This window comes from Pseudorca crassidens, chromosome 19 (genome assembly GCF_039906515.1).
Source record: "Pseudorca crassidens isolate mPseCra1 chromosome 19, mPseCra1.hap1, whole genome shotgun sequence".
Taxonomy (NCBI): domain Eukaryota; kingdom Metazoa; phylum Chordata; class Mammalia; order Artiodactyla; family Delphinidae; genus Pseudorca; species Pseudorca crassidens.
The window spans coordinates 45,765,127-45,781,171 of record NC_090314.1 but is presented as its reverse complement, the minus strand read 5'-3'; the positions used below and the strand labels follow the sequence as shown (position 1 = coordinate 45,781,171).

The window sequence follows — 16,045 nt, the reverse complement described above, 5'->3', positions numbered from 1 at the left end:
TCAAAAAAAATGAGCATGAAAGAGTATAGGAAAAACCGAAGTCTTTATGTCAAACTATTCATGCTCCTCTCCAGAAGTAACCACTGTTACTAGTTTCAAAAAGTCAGACGGAGACAGTCAAAACAACTCCCAAATCTTTGATGAACAGCTCAAATCTTAGACTAGAGACAATGAAACATAGGTTAGAAAAATCATAGAGACAGGTCCATTCCCTTTGTACCTGTGCTGCAGGCTCCTCTGGGGTCTTCATGTCTGATCCCAAGACTCTCACCAGTGAAGAATAATGTGCAAGTGGCTTCTTCCCTGTCCTTGCAACTGGTCGTTTTTCTGCTCCAACTGGGGGTGGGGCTTCGTAGACAACACGATAGCCTTCATGGACTTGCATCTGCAGTTGGTTTCCCTGCTTAACTGCCATCTGAGAGCATACGTTATGAAATTAAAAACAATATTGTGTGATTCTCCTTTCCTAAATAAAATTTCAAAGACACCTAAACAGAAGAGGTGTGGTAAAATATGCTGGAAAATATCAGATTCATGCTTCTTTTATTAAATCAAATAACAAATATGTTAACAGTCTGCTGTTTCTTGGCCAAGAATGTTAACTAGGAATGGTTTTGTTAAAAACAAAAGGGTTTTAGTGTAGCTCTTCATTAGGTGAGATGTTTTCATTAATTGGGTTACTACTTTTCTGTTTAACTTTTTAAATTTAAGTGTAATTGACATATATTAGTTTCAGGTTACAACATAATGATTTGACATTTGAAAATGTCAAATATACATTGTGAAATAATCACCACAGTTTGTCTAGTTACCATCTATTAACTGGTTTTTACGTAGGACTCCACTTACGGATTCTAATTTCAACTTTTCAAAAGTCAATTCTAGACCCAGGAAACTTAAAGCTATGTCCAAAGTTAAGCGTCTACCTTCCCACTAAGAATAGTATTTTGGAAAGCATGCTTAAGTGGTCACCTCTTTTTGAAGAGCATCTTCTTAAATATCCTATTTTGAAAACTCTACTTCAAGGAGCATTTGAGATTCCATGAAGGTACTCCAGCGTCCAAGAAGAGATTAGGGGGTCAAGTCCGTGGGGTTCTAGCTCCTCCCACTTGTTACCCAGTGACAAGATTTGTTCTTCCTTTATCTATTTTCACACATTAGACTTCTTAAGATTCCACTTAAAAACAGCATTCCACGTCCAAAAAGTCTGAAAGCTATTATCTTAGGTCAGGGATCAGCAAACTTTCTTTTTTCTTTTTTTAATTGAAGTATAGTTGATTTACAATGATTCAGGTACACAGCAAAGTGATTCAGTTATTTATATATATACATATATATATTCTTTTCCAGATTCTTGTCCCTTATAGGTTATTACAAGACACTGAATATAGTTCCCTGTGCTATACAGTACATCCTTGTTGTTCAGCAAACTTTTAGTTTTTTTTTTAAAGTCTTTATTGAATTTGTTACAATATTGCTTCTATTTTTTTAATGTTTTGGTGTTTTGGCTGTGAGGCATGTGGTATCTTAGCTCCCTGACCAGGGATCAAACCCACACCCACTGCATTGGAAGGTGAAGTCTTAACCACCAGACCACCAAGAAAGTACCCAGGAAACTTTCTTAAAGGGCCACATAATAAATATTTTAGGCTTGCAGGCCATTCAGTTTCTGTCACAACTACTCAACTCTGCCATTGTGGCACAAAAGTAGCCACAGACAATACATGATGAATGGGCATGACTGTGTTCTAATAAAACTTTATTTATAAAAATGTGGCCAGGGTGGGGCTTCCCTGGTGGCGCAGTGGATGCGGGTTCGTGCCCTGGTCCAGGAGGATCCCACATGCCACGGAGCGGCTGGGCCCGTGAGCCATGGCCGCTGAGCCTGCGCGTCCAGAGCCTGTGCTCTGCAACAGGAGAGGCCACAACAGTTGAGAGGCCCGCGTACTGCAAAAAAAAAAAAAAAAAAAAAAAATGTGGCCAGGGTGATGCTGGCAGCAAGGTGGCAGACAGGGATTTTTGGGACATGTAACAAAGGAGCTGTTGGCAGGATTCAGAAATAAGAATGTGAAACAGAGCACATGGCAACCTAACCATCAACCATCTGTAGGCCTTCGTGGGGAAAGTTCGTGAGGGAAGGCTTTAAATTTTGAAGAAAACTAAAAAGTCAGAAAAATTATAAGAAATTGCTACGACAGGAAATGAAGGCTCAAACCTCACAGGAATCACAGTTCACAGATTTATATCCTGATCATCTGAAGCACCTCTACTTAGTTGTAGAGGAAAGACTCAGGAAGCCACCTAGAAAAGTTGACCAGTCCTTATCAGAAGAACAAGTTGACCAGCCTTTGTAAGAAGAATACGTAGATCAACCTTTGCCAGAAGAGCAATATAGTATTGACCAGACTTTGTCTGAAGAACACGGTAGCTTTGAGCAGCCTCGGCCAGAAGAACAATGTAGCATAAGAGTAAATTCTCTTGCTATTCCAAAGAAAAAGAAAACATCAAATCAAACAGCACAGGAAGAATGTGAACAGGTACAAGCTAAGCATGCTGTTAAAGAACAAGAATTAGGAGGAAAAAAGAGAGAGAAGCAGCTCAAAGCCTCTACTACAAAGGGCCAGTATTATCTCTTTTTTGTTTTTTGGCCACACCACGTGACTTGCGAGATCTTAGTTCCCCAACCAGATACAGAACCCATGACCTCAGCAGTGAAAGCTCGGAGTCCTAACCACTAGACCACCAGCGAATTCTTACCAGTATCTTCTTTAAAAACAGAAACAAAATTAAATCAGACATGTCATCCTTAAGGGTTAAAATATCTGTGGGCTATTAAGTTCTCTTGAATATGTACTATACCTCCTAACAGTTAACTAAATTTGTCAACAGAAACTGGATTGCTAAGCTATACTGAATATAAAATGTCCAAATATTTTGTTTTTGTAAAAGCAAATTATCTATATATACGCCACATAATGTGATTTCTCTTCCTTTCTTAATTATAAAATATTGGCTAAATTCCCCATGCTGTAAAATATATCCTTATAGCTTATTTATTTTATATATAATAGTTTGCACCTCTAAATCCCCTACCCTTCTTGTCCCTCCCCACTGGTAACCACTAGTTTCTTTTCTGTATCTATGAGTCTGTTTCTTTTTGTTATATTCACTAGTTTATTTTATTTATTAAAAATATTTATTTATTTGGCTGAGCCAGGTCTTAGTTGCACTGTGTGGGATCTGTTCCCTAACCAGGGATCGAACCTGGGCCCCCTGCATTGGGAGTGCAGTCTTAGCCACTGGACCACCAGGGATGTCCCTGTTTTACTTTTTAGATTCCACATATAAGTGATAACATACAGTACTTGTCTCTCTCTCCCTGACCTATTTCTCTAAGTTACATCCATGTTGTTGCAAATGGAAAAAGTTCATTCTTTTTTATGGCTGAGTAGTATTCCAGTGTGTGTGTGTGTGTGTGTGCGCGCGCGCGCGCGCATGCGTGCACACACACATCTTCTTTACCCATTCATCTGTTGATGGACACTTAGGATGCTTCCATATCTTGGTTATTGTAAATAATGCTGCTATGAACACTGGGGTACAAATATCTTCTCAAATTAATGTTTTTGTTTTCTTTGGATATATACTCTGGAGTGGAGTTGCTGGGTCGTATGGTAGCTCTATTTTTAGTTTCTTGAGGAACCTCCATACTGTTTTCCACAGTGGCCACCCCGATTTACATTCCCACCAACAGTGTAAAAGTGTTCCTTTTTCTCCACATCCTCACCAACATTTGTTATTTGTGGTCTTTCTGATGACAGCCATTCTGACAGGTGTGAGGTGATTTGTTTCTTATTTGCCTCTAAAGGAAGGTTGGCCTGGAGAACTGAAAGAACCTTCTATTTAGGTGACAGGTTCAAGCACATAATACTTTTGTATCATATTAAATTCAGATGAAATACAATGTTTACAAAAAATTTTAAATATATATATATATACACACACATACATATATGGCCAGCTTCCCAGCTATAGTTTGCCAACTCCTACTCTAGACCACAAACCAAGAAGCTTTTTCTAAAATATTTGGTAGAGTCTGTGGAAAAAATTGCTCAAGAAACAACTACAACGAACTGTGTCAAAATATAAACATGGAATTTTAAGTATTATATGTTACTACAGAAAAAAATGTATGTAGAAAAAGTCTTGCTTCCTAGGGCAAGACAGGCTTATATAAACTCTAGACTGCTGAGATCCAAGATTTCTGACAGAATAGGTAAACTAATAGTGGCTGTGAGAAAGGTAGAAGAATTATGAAGTTTTTAAATGACTTTTTTAATGAAACTACTATAGCTTCTGAATATGGAAAAAGAAAAGCCAGAAGGTTGGAGAAGAGTAAAGGGGTGTTGGGAGACATCATGTTAGAACAGCTTAAAAGCAAAGAAGAAGGGCTTCCCTGGTGGCACAGTGGTTAAGAATCCGCCTGCCAATGCAGGGGACATGGGTTCGAGTCCTGATCCAGGAAGATCCCACATGCTGAGGAGCAACTAAGCCCGTGCGCCACAACTACTGAGCCTGTGTTCTAGAGCCCGTGAGTCACAACTACAGAAGCCCAAGCGCCTAGAGCCCGTGCTCCGCAACACGGCTAATGGAATTCAGAATTCAGAAGCCACTGCAATGAGAAGCCCATGCACCACAACGAACAGTAGCCCCCGCTCATAGCAACTAGAGAAACACCATGTGCAGCAACGAAGACCCAACGCAGCCAAAAATAAGTAAATAAAATAGATAAATTAAAAAAAAAAAAAAAGCAAAGGGGAACTAGGAAGATCACGTGAAAACTGGGGCAGAGGGAAATTTCTTTTTGTTGTTGTTCTATATTTTTTAATAAAGTTTGTAATCCAATGGACATGCAAAACAAAACTGCTGAGAAAAAGTTTCATAAATTAATAAGTGTTAGGAAGTTGTGGGACAGGTCAAGGTCACAGGAAGAAGGGAAGCCAGTCTTTTGTACAGGCTTTTTGTGTGTGTGTGTGTGACACTTCCAAATGGTGGGGGCAGGGCCCGTGCTGTAACGAAGCGCACCTATACAAATGAGTGACAATACAAAGTCTGAGTATGAAAATAAGATTTTCTCTGAAAACACATTTTTGGCACAGATTAAAAAAAATGTACTTTGCAGAATCTGATTTTTAAGTCAGTATTATATATATTTATATATATTATATATTTATATATACACACACATCCCAAGTCCTGCAGAGGGAAATTACGAAGCATGAAAAATTACTAACAGAGACGGGTATTTCAACTAAGAGAAACCAGGAAAGGGCCTGAATGCCTAAAACCAAGAGACTGGCTGGTAAATGAGGATTTCTGCGTAAAAACCAAGAAGACATTGGCTAAACTTTTGAAACAAGTGGCACTCAGAATAGCAATTCTCATCAAAAACCAGGAAGGGTAAATCCAGCTCCTGATTTAAAAAAAAATCTTGCCTTTCCCTCCCTAGACAAAAAGTGATTATGGAAAATGGCTCAGCCTGGATTAGAAGTTCAAAAAGGATAGTCAGTGAAAGGTCAGCTTAGCACACCTTAAATAAGTGACCTTGAGGAATACTCTAATTCATCACTGACATACAAGAGATTGTAAATGGATGGTTTATACCTTAAATTCTTCCACATTATAGTGTAACATTTGACAGGGAACAAGGTGAAGGAAGGAGATAAAAAATGTGAACCAGAAAGCATCATTTCAGAGAGTTCTTTCAATTTTGAAATGCCAGTACAGTGGCATCAAGACCAGCAATGAGATGCAATGATACTGGAAAGAATCTTTATATTAGGAGGTATCTTTTGCTGCATGGTATGCTGAACTCATCACAGTCTCCCTAAAAATGGGTTTTGCTGTGTTTATAGTCATTAGTTTCTCCACATGGCTAATGGAATTCAGGCTCAAGTTTTAGTCCATAAACATTTAAAAAATTATTTGAAAATAAGACGAAATGATCATTACCTTAAGTGCTTCTTCATATTCTCCTAGAAGGACAAAAATATACATACTGTGATTTTTTTACCAGCCCAAAAGATTCTATTAAGCACGGACAATTCTTACTTTTAAGAATTCTTAGCTTACAGTCCTTATATATGAACAGCTACTACCTTTTTGCTGACAAATTCCCTTCTTATCCCATCATAAACAGAAGCTACCTGCAAATTAGTTCTCCCCCTTAAATCCCTCTCTCTGCTACTAGAGTCTTCCAGTTACAAAAACTCAATCCAGCTCCCTCACTCTAGGCTTAGTGAAGCTCAGGACTCAAGGAAGTTAAAGGATGGTGTTAATACTATCATTTCAGCTGGTTAAAATAAGGTTCTGGGGGCTATCCTGGGAACCTAATCTTCAAATATAACATTGCTCCTGTGGGAAAATGCACCCCATGCTCTCAAAAACCAACCATCTTATTTATAACTTGACTTTAATATATATACCAAGTCAAGGACAAAAGCAATACCAGGAAAACAAGTTAAATATGTTGAATTGGGAAACATGTTTTTCAAAACATTAGCATCTTAAATATAAGAGAACCTCTCATTAAAGCTGTCCTTTAGGTCCAATCAAGGCACCAACCTATACACAAAAAACTGTTATAAAATAAAGCTCTCCTATGTAACTAATGCCTATGGGTAAGTGAGTGCATTTATTGCATACCAAATTCTACTCTAAAATAAATACTGCAACAAGATTTGAATGGAAATGGAAATGCCAATGCCTATGATCAGATTAAGGCTTTTAAATAAACCTGAATAGGTTCTCTCAGGGACTCACCTTGACTGTTGATGGATACCTGTAAAAGGAAAAAAAGCAACAGTGAATTATAAACCTCTCATCAACTGAGCAATTCAGCATATCCAGCCTCACAGGATAGATACAAAACCTCAGGTCAGGCATTCAGCTTTTCCAGTATCTGAACTAAATGTGAATAATTAAGTAATTTTACTGCTTAACTATTATATCCTCCTTTGTTTCAGGTAGTTAAGAAGCAGCATAATATAGTGGCTAGGAGCCTGGGCTCTGGAGCCAGAGGATATAAAGTATGTATATCAGAGGGTATGAGTAGTACCCTACTCTGCTATTTCCAAGCTTTTGTGCCTTTGTGCAAGTTACTTAAACTCTCGGCGCCTCAGTTTTCTCATGCGTAAAACAGAGATAATGATAATAGTACTGTTGTTAGTCTGACACATTGTAACCACTCAATAAGGGTTTGTCATTATTATTTTTATTACTAGAAACTAAATAGCAGCTTGTGATACAGTTGAACATAAGTTTTAAAAGTTATCTCTCAGATTTAGTTTTAAAAGTTATCTCTCAGATTTTCTTCTTCAATGTCGCTTCCTTATTTCTCAACTCCATCTCAGATGGCACAAATCAGCTTAGAACATACAATTATCAAATATGTTTAAACTCCTACACAAATGAGATAAACACTATTCTGAACTTTTTGAGCTCCACATCCCTCTTGAGAAATAAGATCCCTATTCTGGATACCTGGTCATGGGTACCATAATATACTTTACCTCTTCATTTTCCTCATCCAGGTATTTTATTTGAATAGTGTTCAAATCAAATGAAACTTTTACCTGCAAATGAAATGTATACACTATATGATCAAGTTATCAAAAAGGCAGGTTGTAATAGAACCCTAGAAGTCATAAAATAAAGGACTGACATTTCACTACATAAAAATTAAACATTTTACATGGTTAAAAAAAAAACAAAGTCAAAAGACAAGCAATAGACTGGGAAAAATATTTGCAAATCACGAGAGACAAAGGGTTAATATCTGCAATACACAAAAAGCAACTGCTAATCATAAGATCTTAACTGGTAAAAGTGGGCCAAAATCTACAGAAATTTCACTGAAGAAATCAGATATGCCTAACAAATACATGAAAAGATGTTTAACCTTAATGGTAGTCAGAACAACCTAAATTAAAGCAATGAGATGTCATCTCAACAGAATGGCAACACAATTTTTAAAGCTGTAACATGCAATGTTGAGGAATTCCCCGGCAGTCCAGTGGTTAGGACTCTGGGCTCTCACTGCCGAGGGCCCAGGTTCAATCCCTGGTTGGGGAACTAAGATCCCGCAAGCCACGCATTGCGGCCAAAAACAAAAAGACATCCAATGCGGATAAAGATCCAGGGCACTGTCATGTGCTTCTGTGGGGTCCTACCACTGTTCTGCAAAGCATGCAGTAGTATCTATGAAAATTTAAAGTCACATGCTTGGTGACCCATTAATTTCACTTTGGGAAACTTTACCCTATAGAACAGTGTATACGTTATATATACAAAGAGGGATCTCCTGTAGTTTATTTTATAGTGGTAAAAGGAAAAAAAAACCCAACCTTTTGGAAATTGAGGCATTATGCTAACTGAAATAAATCAGACAGAAAACTACCATATAATCTCACTTATATGTGGAATATTAAATACAAATAAACAACTCATCAACTCATAGATACAGAGAACACATTGGTGGTTGCAGAGGCAGGGAATGGGAGGTGGATAAAATGGGTAAAGGTGGTCAAAGGTACACACTTCCAATTATAAACTAAAGTCCTGGGGATGTAATGTACAGCACAGTGACTACAGTTAATAATATGTACTATATTGTATATCTGAAAGTTGCTAAGAGAATAGATCTTAAAAGATGTCATCCCAAGGAAAAAAAAATGTAACTGTGTGTGGTAATGAATATTAACTAGACTTACTGTGGTGATCATCTTGCAATACACGAAAACATAGAATCATTACATTGTATACCTGAAACTAATATAATGTTATATGTCAACTATATCTCAATTGAAAAAAACCCACAAAAAACCCTAGAAACAATCTTTCAATAAGGGATGGTTAAATTGTTGTATAACACCACCAGCAGCTTGGATCCTTGTCTATTCATTGAGAACTGTGTCTATAATACAGGCTGGGTTAAAAAAAGCAAGCTGTGGAGTTACTCAGTTTTCCTGGGTATCACTCATGTATACAGGAGGTATGCATGTTAGTAAACCACTACTTGTTTTTCTCCTGTTTTTTTTTTTTGTTTTGTTTTTAAAAAGCAAGTTGTAGAATAATGTTCATAGTATGGTATGATAACTGTATGAACATGGAAAATGTGGGAAGTACACACAGGGCTGTTAACACTGGTTACCCCCAAAGAGGCTAGAATAGCGGGTGGAGGGTATGGGGAGTGGAGGGATATTAACATTTTCTTTATATATGTTTGGATTGTTTCACTTCTTATAATGGGCAGGTATTACACTTTTATAATTTAAAATTTACAATAAAGAAAAAAGGCAAGCTGTCAGTTCATTTAACTACTAGGAAAAAAAAGATAGCTGTGTTTGATTTTCAGATCATTTGACAAACAAGATCCAACTTTCTGGATAACCATCTGTCCAGGGTAGTATAAAGGAAATATTTTTCCTGGAAGACAAAGGATGAGATCAGATCATCTTTTGAGGTCTCTCCACCATTTCTTTTCCTTTTTGGTTACCATAACACATAACCAGAGAAAAGTAGGTTTTTACCAACCAGGTAAAACTAGGTTTTTACCAAAGAGTTTCATTAGACAAACACAGTTACACAGGAAGTAAAACATTCACTACTGCAAATCAAACAAAAACAGAAGAGTACAAAGGGCAAACCAAGAAGAGGAAAAGCACTAACAACAACGAAAGTGATAGATGAGCTGCTATCTGAACACCCGTGCGAGTTTTTCCTGCTCAACTTTGAGATATTCATCCTCTGACCTAGCAATAAAAGCAATCGATCAGCTCTTGCAAAACACAAATTATATCCTTGGTGGTTCAAAAACCACAGTAACCTATCTGCTCTCAAGCAAGAGAACATTCACCTCAGGCCTCGTTAGGGTGGAATCCACACCAATTCATTCCTCAGGCCTCCTGTTTCTAAAATAAACAGGATTTCTAAGTCCTATCTCACTTAAAAAAATAAATTTACCTTTCCTTTCTAAACGCCTCAGAAAGAATTTGTTTGTTTCCTCTACCAGGGCACATCTCCTATATGAATCCCAAGCCCCTGTCAAAAATAATTTTCCAAAAGGCCCAGAAATGGTAAATATGACACAGCTAAAAATAGCTATCTCTGGAAAAAATATTTATGCTTAAAGGATGGAGAAACAAAACAAAATAACACTCACCATAGCTTCCACATCAGCCCAAGTTGTATTTTCTGGATCAGAAACTAGAAAGCTTTGAGTTTCATTTTTAAAAGTCACATTTAGAGTAACCTGTGGTTCCATGCTGTGGGGCTAGAGAAGAGAGGATGGATGAGAGAGAGAAAACACATTAGAAAGAGTTCTATAAACTGCATAAACATTCATTCAACAAATACTTGTGAGGACCTAATACAGGCTAGGCTAGGAGGACACAGCAGTGGGTGTGAAGATAATGTTCCTGCTCTTTTGCTATTTACAGTCTAGTGGGTGGCTTAAAACGAATCTCACTGCCATATGTTTGCAGAGATAATGTAAATTTTGGCCACATTCACAGAAATCATCTAACATTTGTAAAATCCTTTAGGATTTTATGAACTTTATAATGATTGCTTAATTAAACAGATACCTACTGTTACATATTTACTAGTAGGTTACCAAGATGAGTAAGCGTAGGTCTCTACCCTTGGGGAATTTACATTTCTAAAGCCTGAAAGTGATGGTCTATATTTTTCTTGGAAAAGCAGCCCTTTCCTAAATTGAGCAACCAAAGTTCTCTATTAGATCCATTTAACAACAAGTTAGAGGCTGAACCACTCGCCAAGAAACTATACAGGGGTAGCATTCAACAACCTTCATCGAAGTTCATGTTTTTTGTTTTTTTTGTAGGCTACTTTTTTTCTTTTATGGAGAATTTCAAACATACATAAAAGTGGAGAGTAGTGAACATCTAACTACAATGATCAACTCAAAGCTACCCTCATTTCATCTATACCCTTCCATCCCCCCAATATGGATTGACTGTAGTCAACTGTTTTAACCAAACTCATTTCATCCACAAAATAATTGAATATTTACCTCTAAAAGGTAAGAATTTTAAGGATTGATTACTTATGAGTTGTTAGATTGGTTTTTTTTGACTTTATGAAAAAATTGTTTAAATCTAAATGTAAGTTGTAATGAAAAAGGCCAGCTTTTTTATATGTTTATATGTTTTCTAAAAAACATATTCATCAATAAATCTTGACTAAGCATCTACAAAGAGCCAGGTTCTGCGCCAGGCACAGGACATTGGAGAGGAACAAGATTAAGTCTCAGGAGTTTACAGTGTAATGAGGGGAGGGATCACAGGGGTTTAGAAGAGCTGGGTTCCAGACACAGCTCTGGCACATTACTAGCCATATAAGTGTGAGCAAGTCTTTTAACCTCCGAGCTTCAGTTCCTTAATCTGTAAAATAGGTCTAAGACCTCTGCTTTGCTAACCTCACAAGGATGTTATCACAAGGATCAAGTAAAAATGTGTATGCTATTTCTTTGAAAACGGTACTCAAATATAAAAGTTATTATCGTAATAAATCAGGGCCTGAAATAGTCCTGTTTTCCACAGTGTAAGGAACTGCCCTGTGAAACAATACAACTGTCATTAAAAACGATCTTGAATTCTCTGAGGATTCAATTCTCTGAGGATCAGGGATTTTTTTTTTTTTAATCCAAAGACAATCATCCTCCAACATTTTCCATCCTTTTTCTCTACCTAGAGCCAAGTTCACCACCAAAATAGTTTCTAGCACCAATCCTGCTGACATCTAGTATTTCATTCATATGGAATGCAATTCTTGGGGTCCTTAAAATTTGGACAGAACTCCTGGCAACTCCCCAGAATCTTGGGCAAAAAATCAGGGAGATTAGGTGACTGATTCACTCAGCCAAAAGTGGATATTCTAAAACATATTCTCACTTTTCAACTTCTGAGAAACACACTTCCACACTTTTTAAAGTCCAAAAGGAAACTAATCTTCTTTGCCTTTTCTCAAATTACACAGTTGGAAATTAGTTTAGATACTTTGGAGCTCATCCAACTAGTTGGCTGGCAAGGAGAAAACAGGAAGTGGGAGATTCTAGTTTAGCTGGACCATATCCAGGTCTTCATAAAGAGTTGCCTATTTCGGTTTGCCTTATATGTGAAAATTCTTTTAGCAAGAGCATTAGTCTTGAACTTGTGGAAATACCAAAGCTATCGTTAGTACTCTCTGTCCCTGTAGTTAGTAAAGTCAGGTAGCTGGGGCCTCGGCCTTCAGCTTTCGTTAACTGGCATTATATTAAGTTCATGCCACTGGCTCATCTTTGCTTGGCATAGATCAGCTTTTCCTCTATGTCGATTTTTCCAGGATATCAAAAATCCCTTTAATGAATCTGACCTGGGAACCTGAGCTTTCATTACTGTCTCCACCGGAGGCCTGTACAAGCTATCCTGGAGTTAAAATGTGTGATCTGAAAGCTGCGTGTTCGATAAAAAGGAAAAACGGTGTCTTTCCAATACCAGAGGTCCCTGACCAAGGAGACTTCCTTATGAGGTTCCCCAAAAGTGGGATGAGGGGGAGTAGGAGGCTGTGTGGGTAGTGTCATTTTTTTTTTCCTTGGAAACTTCATCCTAGTCTTCCACTTAACTTTTCCTGGCACTCCATGTCCCCAAGACAGTATCACCAACCCCTGAAGACTCTCTCTCGTTTTCTTTGCCTAGGCCCTCTTTGTGCTGGGGAGTCTCGGCGTCCTTCAGCAGAAGCCAGGCGTTCTAAGCCACGGACCCGCCATCCCTCCGGTGGTATCCGCCCCCTTGGCCCCTCGGAACACGAACTGCTCTCCCATCCGGTCACTGAAAAGATCGGCTGGCCCCAGACACGGAAAAAGTCGCCCCTCTTCTTTGCAGGTTTCCTCCCTTGAACTTCCCCAAGCCCTCTCAGTGCGACGTGACACCACCCCTAGGTAACCGCAACTGCTTCCTTACCAGCTTCCCGCCCCCGGGGGGCGCCTGCCCGAGGCCAGTGCAAGAACCGTCCGCAGCCAGCTCTCGGGCTATCCCTGCGGGGTGAATCTAACATGGCGGAGAGAGACAGGGCCTAGTCCCCTGCGTCTCGGGGTTTCCGACAAGATGATTGGTTCCTACCACTTGTCCCTCAAAACTACCACCCCACTGATTGGTCGAAGATGAGTTGGCGGAGGCGGGTCAGGAGCAGCCAGAACCTCACAACAACAACAAACACTGGGGCAAAGGGGCGGAACTACGAGTGCGCAGCCGTGGGCCGATTTCCCCTTCCCAGGTAAAAGCTGCGCCGGACCTTAGTTAGGTCACCGACCTTAGAGGACGACTTGCCGGAGACTCGCGGGGATGGATGGGAATTGTAGTCTTCCTAGGATTTGTAGGTTCTTTAGCCTATTATCCGCTCTCAAGATACTAAAACATAACACTCCAATCCATATCTGTTGACGTGCATAAGCGGGCGGAGCTCTTCAATTTGTCAACTGGGCTGTCGCGAGACTCGTGCCCGCTTCCAGTGTCGGAAGTTCCTCTCCATAAGACTACAGTTTCCAAGGGACACTGTGGCCAAGGCCTTTCGATCCGCAATGCATGCTGGAAATCGTAGTTTTCCCCCCACAGCCCTTTTATTTACCAAAACTGGAGACTTCCATTGCGACGGAAAGGGTGAGGGAATGGGCCCTCTTCCTTCGACTCTTTTAGGCACTATCTTGCGCTCATATTCGGGCCTCAGGTAGCGATTCCGACCCTAGTACAGCAATCACTGTGACATAATAAGCCGCACCTGGAAGCGTAGAGGTAAGGGGTCAGGCGCCTGTTAGAAAACTCGAGCAGAATTCGTTCTCTCCCGTCTCTTTCTAATTACGTAACGCAGGGAAAGAATGGGTGACCAATCAGGAACCCCGAGAGGCTCAGCTCTTTCTGTTCCGCCCTTCCGTAACGTGTTTCGTTCTCGCGTTCTGAGAGGCTCTCGCTAGGCGCAGCGGCCGGTTTCCGTGGCAAAAGGAAAGCGCGGGAATTACAGATTAATTGAAACTGCGACTGCGCGGTGTGAGCGTTCCTGACCAAGGGCGGTCCGGGGGGTTTTTTCAGAGAAGTGGGCCTCTGGGCCCGGGAACCACAGACGCTTTGCTCTGGATAAATGTGAGAGAACCCTGGGGAAGGGAGAGGGGCCTACAGGGTGCTCCGGGGGACAGGCAGTAAACAGGTGTGGAGACAGCAGGGGAGAGGTAACTCCTGAAGGCGAGCAAGATGGGTGTTATCTGCCAAGGGGCGGGCGGAAGATGGAACCTGAGAAGCCTAAGACGTTGAATCTGGGGAAATCGTGGGGAGGGGGGTAATTTGTGGGTCACGGGGTCGGGGGGAGGCGCTGAAGATAAGGGAGGGAGCAGGGTGTCTCCGAGGGGGAATCCTGATGGTGGAAACTGGAATGGGTCTTGAGGGGGACATCATGGTATACAAAGATGGGCTGGTATATGTGAGATGAAGACCCAGAGGGAAAGCGGGGTGCAGGAATGTGTCTGGGAAGAGGAGAAAACAGAATTTTGTGGGAGGAAGAGCCGTTAAGAACTGGATTCATATGCGTTTCTGAGAAGGGACAAGAAGGAAGTAGAGGGGCGAGCCTCCCTTGGCATATACGCTGCTGGCATGGATGTGCCTGAGGAGGATCCTGAGATGAGTGCAGGCCAGTGGGAAAACACTGCGGAAGGACAGGGGTGGGGAGCATTGGTTGGTGTTGATTTTGATTTTAAGCGAGAAAAAGAAAACAGCCGGGATGATTGGAGAATTAGGTGGCTACCACCACTCACCCAGTCAGTCACCCCACTGTGGCTTTCCCGTTCTTGGAGAAAGGAAAAGACCAAAAGGAAGTGATTGGAGGCTAGATGTGAAAAAATAGAGAATTTAAATGGTCTTAATTACAAAAAAACTTGTAGAATTTTTTTAAAATAAGGTTTTTGTCATTAGTTCTATGGTTGATCTGATACTAAAGCATTCCAATTTTAAGTGGCACTTAATGAAATCAAGCTTTTAAACCTTTTAACGTGATTTATTTACATATATATTTAAGTTCATGTGTTAAAGTTCATGGGAACAGGAAGAAATGGATTTTTCTGCGAATCACGTTGAAGAAGTACAAAATGTCCTTAATGCTATGCAGAAAATCTTAGAGTGTCCAATCTGGTAAGTCAAGAGTTTATTAATTTGAGATTCTTCCTTATATCCGATGCAAATGAATAGAATTGACCGTAGATAGAAAGGAGAAAAAATTATAATGTTTATTAAGATTAAGCTATTAAAGTTGCTGCTTTTCTTAAATGAAGAGCTTTAGGAATATAAGAAATTACTCCTTTTTCTCCACTCTAACCTTCCCTCTGTGTCACCTCAACACACACAGTCCCCTGTCTTGAATGTCCACAGACTGTCTTGATTGGCTGTACATTGGGGCAAGGCTCTGGTTTGGCTTAAGTGGCGTTTGGGCATTTCATCCATCTCTACAACCAGCTTGATCACTTGGAATGGACATAGTTAATAATGGCAAAATAAAATCACAAATGCTTGGTGTCAGTGAGTGGGTAGGTCTTGGGAGAACCTTTGGTTGAAACTAGCCCTGTACTATATTTAAATAAGAATACTGTGAGTCCTCAAAGCCTTTAGCAAGTTTCTTTGACCCCACCCCCCAGATTTATTCACTTATTTAAAAATTTTTATTTTTTATACAATTTTTAAACGTTACTCTCCATTTATAGTTATTATAAAATATTGGCTATATTCCTCATGTTGTATAATACATCCTCGTAGCCTATCTTACACCTAATAGTTTGTACCTCTCACCCCCCACCCCTATACTGCCCCTCGCCCCTCTTAGACTTTTTGAGTGAGCCTTTGTTTCCTTCATCTACAAAATAAGGAGGGGACTAGAGTAGTAAAAGTTTTTTTAGATTGAGGTGTAATTTACATACAGTGAAATGCAGAGAGCTTAAGTGTACAAGTCT

The 16,045-nt window shown here is 39.8% G+C and overlaps 2 protein-coding genes and 1 pseudogene across 25 annotated transcripts in view; 2 read left to right on the top strand and 1 right to left on the bottom strand.

Annotated features, from left to right (window-relative positions):
• NBR1 (NBR1 autophagy cargo receptor) overlaps positions 1 to 13,884 on the bottom strand; it is a 28,520-nt gene extending 14,636 nt beyond the window's left edge. For 5 of the 7 annotated variants that reach the window (XM_067716146.1, XM_067716140.1, XM_067716145.1 and 2 more), the window contains exons 1-6: positions 13,023 to 13,165; positions 10,223 to 10,333; positions 7,572 to 7,634; positions 6,823 to 6,841; positions 6,013 to 6,035; positions 221 to 415 (exon numbers count right to left, since the gene is read on the bottom strand). In XM_067716146.1, the coding sequence (XP_067572247.1) occupies positions 221 to 415; positions 6,013 to 6,035; positions 6,823 to 6,841; positions 7,572 to 7,634; positions 10,223 to 10,324 (402 nt within the window). In that variant the 5' untranslated portion in view covers positions 10,325 to 10,333; positions 13,023 to 13,165. Of the gene's footprint in view, positions 1 to 220; positions 416 to 6,012; positions 6,036 to 6,822; positions 6,842 to 7,571; positions 7,635 to 10,222; positions 10,334 to 13,022; positions 13,166 to 13,371; positions 13,665 to 13,686 lie in introns of those variants that run through there. The other 2 variants (XM_067716142.1, XM_067716141.1) reach the window with 2 other exon arrangements.
• LOC137212538 (thyroid transcription factor 1-associated protein 26-like) lies at positions 1,043 to 2,738 on the top strand (annotated as a pseudogene).
• Positions 13,673 to 16,045, top strand: part of BRCA1 (BRCA1 DNA repair associated) — a 64,047-nt gene continuing 61,674 nt past the window's right edge. For 3 of the 18 annotated variants that reach the window (XM_067716110.1, XM_067716109.1, XM_067716107.1), the window contains exons 1-2: positions 13,896 to 14,195; positions 15,121 to 15,233. In XM_067716110.1, coding sequence (XP_067572211.1) covers positions 15,154 to 15,233 — 80 coding nt within the window. In that variant the 5' untranslated portion in view covers positions 13,896 to 14,195; positions 15,121 to 15,153. Of the gene's footprint in view, positions 13,851 to 13,895; positions 14,282 to 15,120; positions 15,234 to 16,045 lie in introns of those variants that run through there. The other 15 variants (XM_067716106.1, XM_067716101.1, XM_067716117.1 and 12 more) reach the window with 10 other exon arrangements.